General features: G+C 42.9%; 1 protein-coding gene across 1 annotated transcript in view; it reads right to left on the bottom strand.

The window, feature by feature from the left end:
* Window positions 1-4,194, bottom strand: part of FRMPD1 (FERM and PDZ domain containing 1) — a gene marked incomplete at its 5' end in the record, with an annotated part of 13,089 nt that extends 8,895 nt beyond the window's left edge. Inside the window, 4 exons of the mRNA XM_010016794.1 lie at window positions 198-334; window positions 638-757; window positions 1,918-2,043; window positions 4,099-4,194. Of these exons, the coding sequence (XP_010015096.1) occupies window positions 198-334; window positions 638-757; window positions 1,918-2,043; window positions 4,099-4,194 (479 nt within the window). The remainder of the gene's footprint in view (window positions 1-197; window positions 335-637; window positions 758-1,917; window positions 2,044-4,098) is intronic.
* Between the last annotated feature and the right edge of the window lie 1,635 nt (window positions 4,195-5,829).

Genomic DNA, 5,829 nt, shown 5'->3' with positions numbered 1-5,829 from the left:
CAGCAGGTTGAAGACAATCCCTGAAGCCACCTTGACTCAAATTCACTGGCACAACTAAAAGACTGCAGTCTTTTTGGGTCAGAGACAGTCTTCCATCCAGAGCTAAACACTAGGCAAACAGAGCTTATGCCACTTTTAGCTGGCTCCTTGTTCTGCCAGACTTAGCCACAACATAGCGCAGAAATTCAGGAACTTACTCAATGTATTTCAAGGATACTTTCTGTGGCTGAGCACAAGCATAGATCCTCTCCTGTATGTGCAGAGCAGCCAGACGTAATGCCACACTGCATTTCATTTCCACAGCAAATCTTTCCTGAAGCACATCGCTGCAGCTCTGGAACAAATAGATCTGAGTTAGCATAATGATGTGAGCTCAAGAAGTCAGATTAAGGCTTCTGATATAACTACTGTGAGTCATAAAGGGAGCCACCCAGCTAATTTCAATCTCATTCTGTTAAAAAGACAAGTATCTAAATTGATTTAAGAATTTAAGACAAATTGCTTCCAAATGGTCTCTTCCTAAGTGCTCTGCATTTCACATCATGTAAATGAACTGGCCTGAAGTATGCTTTGGTTTAAAGCAGAAAAGAGAACTGGACGAGAAGAGATCCTGAAGCATGAAATGCCTCGATTTTACCTGCAGGTAGAGATATTCAAAGGCAATTGGGTCTTCCTGCAGGAGGTCTAAGGGATCCTTTGGGACAAAGCAAACTCTGAAGAGGCACCGGTAGTCATGAGATTCTCTTTTTTGGACCACCTGCAACAGACAAACGACATCATGCCACAAGGGCTGCTGTAGTTCTTCCCTTCATAAATGCATAGTAAGCCTCTGCCTGTAACTCAGAAATAATTTAAAGCTACTGTCAAGTGGGATGACTGCAGATTAGCCATTTGTCCTCAGCAAATACAAGGATACATTGCTAATGTTTGTAATTTTATCTTAGATTCTTGTCCTGGTTTTTGCTTCTCCCTGTGGTAGCTTGTAAGTTCTTTGACAGCAAAGCTTCATTAAATATCCATTGATCTCACATACTTGCCAGTATAACCAGGACAGATGCTGCAAGGCCATATGATAATGACAGAGAAAGGGAAAAGCATCTCTGCTTTTAAGTTCAGTCTAAGGTAACAGCAGCCCTAAATAGAAACTTGGATCACCATCATAATATCTATACAATGTTCCCTGGGTTACACATTAGCATATTTTATTCTGGGAAAATCCCATATAGGCTTACCATCTGAAACAAAGCAGAAATTCTGAGACACACATGCTCAGTGGTTGGACAGCATTAGCTACTCTCTGCATCATAGTGCAACACCAACCAACAAAGTCAACAGCATGGAGATAGACTTCCAAGTAGGCCCATTCTCACAAATTAGATTAGCTGAGAATTAGTAGCAGAGCAATAGAATTACTAAGAGAACTAACCTCATGTTTGCAGGACACAAACTTTTGATTTAGAACTTAATCGAAGTGGCACTTGGCTGGTTTAACTCTCTGACTACCTAGGGAACAGTAAACAGCTGGCTACACAGCTATTTTAAGATTATCTGAAATAACAGATCTGAGTATCTGTAGATGGGCTGAGCGGGCAAGTGGCACAAAGCATGCTCATCCCCTTGATTGCTCTACACAGTCCAAGCAACTCCAGCCCATGGGTATTGTTCTATGGGCTCTCTGAATCGAGTGAGACACTTCTGAAAGTGTCATTTCTCCAGGAGCTCTAGTTAATGCTGTGATAACACATGCAACAGGGAGAGAACAGCACCTCTGGAGATGGGGCCAAGTTCACATCCTCTTGTGATACCTGCAGAGCTGAGTTTTCTCTGCACTTCACTGGCCAAAATTAATTTGTGCTGGTGCCCCCTCTTCCTCCTCCCAGCATGCCTGCAGGGGCATGCAAGGGGTTCTTCTCTCACCTGCTCGATAAGCTCTTCCTCATGCAGCAGGTGGATCTTTGCCACGTTGTACTGCTCCTCCAGAGCAAGGGCAAAGTGCGCAATGCTCCGGATTGAGAGCTTCTCCTTCAAGGTGAGAACAATGTCCTGGGAAGGGAAAGCCCACAGCTGATCAAAAAATTCAGAGAGAGTTGCTAAACACTGCTAGCACACCGCACAAATGTGAATGATTCTAGACTGCTGCTGGCAGCATGTGGAAAAGCACTGAAAGGGCAGTGGCCAGACACAAAATTCTCTGCAGCCAAGAACATGCTTGGTGCTACAACACAGTGAAATTTTTAGTGCTGTTTCACAGGAAACCAGTACCTTTTCCTCTTCACTGACAGTTTCTGAACACATTGACCTAAACAAACCACAGAGGTCTCAAGGCTAGCGAAAGCCCGCAAGTTAATCAGAAATGATGGCAACCTCTTTGGGACACCAAGCACAAGCTTGGCAGTTAGCTGCTATGCTGTCCCAGCTGAATGTCTAAGCAACAAAAGAACACGCCAGCCAGGCAGTCAGCAGGATGGCGTTCAGAGCCAGCCATGCTGAAAGCTTTGGCTTTACAGTTTTTAGTTTGGTGGTGTTGAGCACTTTTTGTCACCTTTGGTTCAAATGTTTGCTGTTCACCATTCCAGCTTGCTAGTACTCTATGACACTTTTTGAAGAAACTAGAAAGAACTTGTGGCCCACCAATAAACAAGAATTTGAGAGCATAACTGTACCAACCTTACCTGATTTGACTGAAATTGGTGTTCCTGTTGCATGGAGAATTCTGTTGGAGTACTAAGTCTCATGGAAATAACTAGGTTTATTTTTGGCAAACAGAAAACACTGTATCAGGCTTGACTGAATCGAAAGAGAACTCCTTTTATTCACTCAAGACTCTTAAGGTAAGCACAAATATTTGACTCACCGCAGTTTTAAGCAAGGATCTCTTAAACAGCACAGGCACTTTTGAAAGCACCTAACCTGAGAAGCATTTTACCCATTTGAGTGTTTCTGTTAGGACACTGGTGAGGGTTGCACTCAATTGCAGTAAGGAAAAATTTGTTCCAGATCAGAGGTGAGCAAGTTGAGCCTAACATGAAGAGCTAATCCGTCTTTTAGAAATTAATCCCTTGCAGGTGGGCATTCAAACCTCTCTTTACAACTCATCTCCCCTTTCCTTACTGTCTCCCTGCTTTATTTCATTATTTTCTTTTTCTCTGCCCTGCAAGTCACAAGACTTGCAGAGACTTACTTGCATGAGAGATCACAACAGTTTTGTGAAGTTTGGATGAACTAGACAATAAATTTCTCCTTTCTGAAAAAAGTTTTCTGTGCATTATAAATTAAATCTCCTTGCTTTTCCCCTTAACATTCTTTCATCCTGGTAACTCCAGAAAGCCTATTTATTGTGCATTTTTTCTACAGTAACTGCACTGCTGCAGGACATCATATATTCTTTAAAGAAATTATGGCCTCCAGTCACTAGGCACAGGCAAATCTTATTAACTCCAACATAAACACTGATCAACTCTAAAGATCAGGCTAGAAAATCCTAAGGTTTTTAAGTCTATGTCTAAGCACGGAAGTTATGTAAAGTGCTAGTTAGTGGCTCTAGAAAACAGCACCTTGCACTTTGAAGAGAATGACAGTAACCTGTCTATGCCTCCAAGCACAAGTGATTCTAGGTAGATGGTACTGCTTTTCCCTCTCAAGAGGTTTATCAGTTTTCGTGTCTCCACAGGGAAACATTTTCACCAGCGCAAAAATGAAACTGCACAGACAGGCTATATTAAACAACTTCCTCTATATTCTGTCACGTGGTTTCCAAAGTAAGACATGTTAGTGTGGACAGCTGCTGATTCGCCAGTCCCCACCAACCTATATACTCTTGCCCAACTTCAATTACACTTCACAAAGTGTAGTGGTCTTGTAGCCAAGTTCTTGCAAGTTTTGTGAAAATTGGTTGAAGTGAGGAAAACAGAGCGAATCAAAGCAACATCTCCTCTGCAGGAAGAGCATGGAAAATCCAGTAAGCTCAGCATCAGCTGGCAATCCAGTTCCACTAGCTGGCCAATAAAACCAAGAGGTTGCAAATTCCACTGCATATGCCTTTACTACTGGATTAAATTCAGGTGGTAGGAACAAAGGCAGACAACCAAGCATTGTTACCTTGACAGTAGTGCTTGTCTCAAACCTGAAAGCCTTCGTCTGTCCATTTTCCAAATATACCTTGAGAACGTTGGGCATACAAAGAAGAGAATTCCCCTGCAGAACAAAATCAACAGCACTAATCCTTGGACGTTAAGCCTCCAGGCACTACAATGCTCTGCCTGACACAGCACATGCTGGTATAAATGAAAATCATTATCTGCTTTTGCAATCCTCTTCTGTGCACCAAGCTTTATTCCCAGATTATGCTTATGGTACGGAACAAGGTAAAGAGCATAACAAATGGCTTTACCATACTACTCCTGCCAGTGCAACAGCTGCACATGGCCTACATGTCCTTGCTGGTCCGTTCCCACAGGCTATAGGAAGATTTGGGAGGTACTGAAAGCTGAGGGCCATCCTCCTTGGACTCTTCATCAGGGACCGTAGCGAAAGGATAAGGGGCAATGGGTTTAAACTTAAACAGAAGCAGTTCAGGCTAGATATAAGGAAGTTATTTACTGTGAGGGTAGGGAGGCACTGGAACAGGTTGCCCAAGGAAGTTTTCAATGTTCCATCCCTGGCAGTTGTTCAAGTCCAGGTTGGACAGGGTCTTGGGTGATATGGTCTAGTGTGGGATGTCCCTGTCCATGGCAGGGGGCTGGAACTAGATGCTCTTAAGGTCCTTTCCAACCTGAACCATTCCGTAATTCTATTACCAGAAAAGCAGTGATGTCTGCCAGAAAAGACATCTTCTCATTACTGGGCACCAGGCAGCACTAACCACCTCACTGACGCTTTCCCATCAGTAGCAGCAATGACTTCAACTCCAGAGCTACCTAAACACTCTATGCTTGGATGAATGGATCTTGCACACCACAAGAAGGCTGTAGGTTTCAGCTAAACATGCAGGGTACTTTTATTGAGCATTCCCTTAGGATTTGTGACTCTGGGGCTTCCCAAACAGGAGATGATACCACCAGAGTTTCTTGATATAGGTCTCAAATGCATTAGACAAGGCACTGACTTCCATAACAAAAGCCCCTCTACTGGGTGCTCTGAGATTTTGGGAACTTGGCTTCTGTCCTTCTGGGGCTGTTCAGAGGTGCAACCTTCAGCCTTCCACCTTACTCGTTTAGTATAATTCATCTGCATCATCCTTCTTGTTTTCAGTGTTATTGTTTTTTTTAGTGCTGAGAAAGTTTACTCTTCCACCCTTGGACTTCCCATTTCGCACATCTTTCTTATGTTCTTGGACCACCATGTTCCTCCAATCTATATCTACTTGTCATGAGAGTGTCAAGGCTGACAACACATTTCTAAGATGATCTCTCCTATGTTTCATTTGCTGTGCAACACCTTATAAATATCAAAACCTTGGTCTATCTTGACAGAGAGCCTGTATACCCTGGAATTACTACCAGAACAAACGTAACACTTCTGAATCTTGTTCCTCCCTGTTTCATGGAGTTCAAGCTGCCTACAGTCATCACGGAGGAAAAAAAAGTGAACATTGCCACTATTCCTCAGACCAAGCGCTAACCACATGCTGAGTAGCACAAACACATCACATTTATGACAGGTTTTGGGTCCTCCATGAATTTAAGAAAAGTGATGCTGGTTTACACTAACTGCACGTTTTCTTTGGTTGCTCCCACAGTCACAAGTTATCATATGAATGAGGCCTTGTACAGTCAGCACATATAAGAACTTAAAATCTACCTAGAAATTCATAGACCAATTAAGTATCAC

This window comes from Nestor notabilis, unplaced genomic scaffold (assembly GCF_000696875.1).
Source record: "Nestor notabilis isolate BGI_N333 unplaced genomic scaffold, ASM69687v1 scaffold8626, whole genome shotgun sequence".
NCBI lineage: Eukaryota > Metazoa > Chordata > Aves > Psittaciformes > Psittacidae > Nestor > Nestor notabilis.
This window is presented reverse-complemented; position numbering and strand designations above follow the sequence as displayed.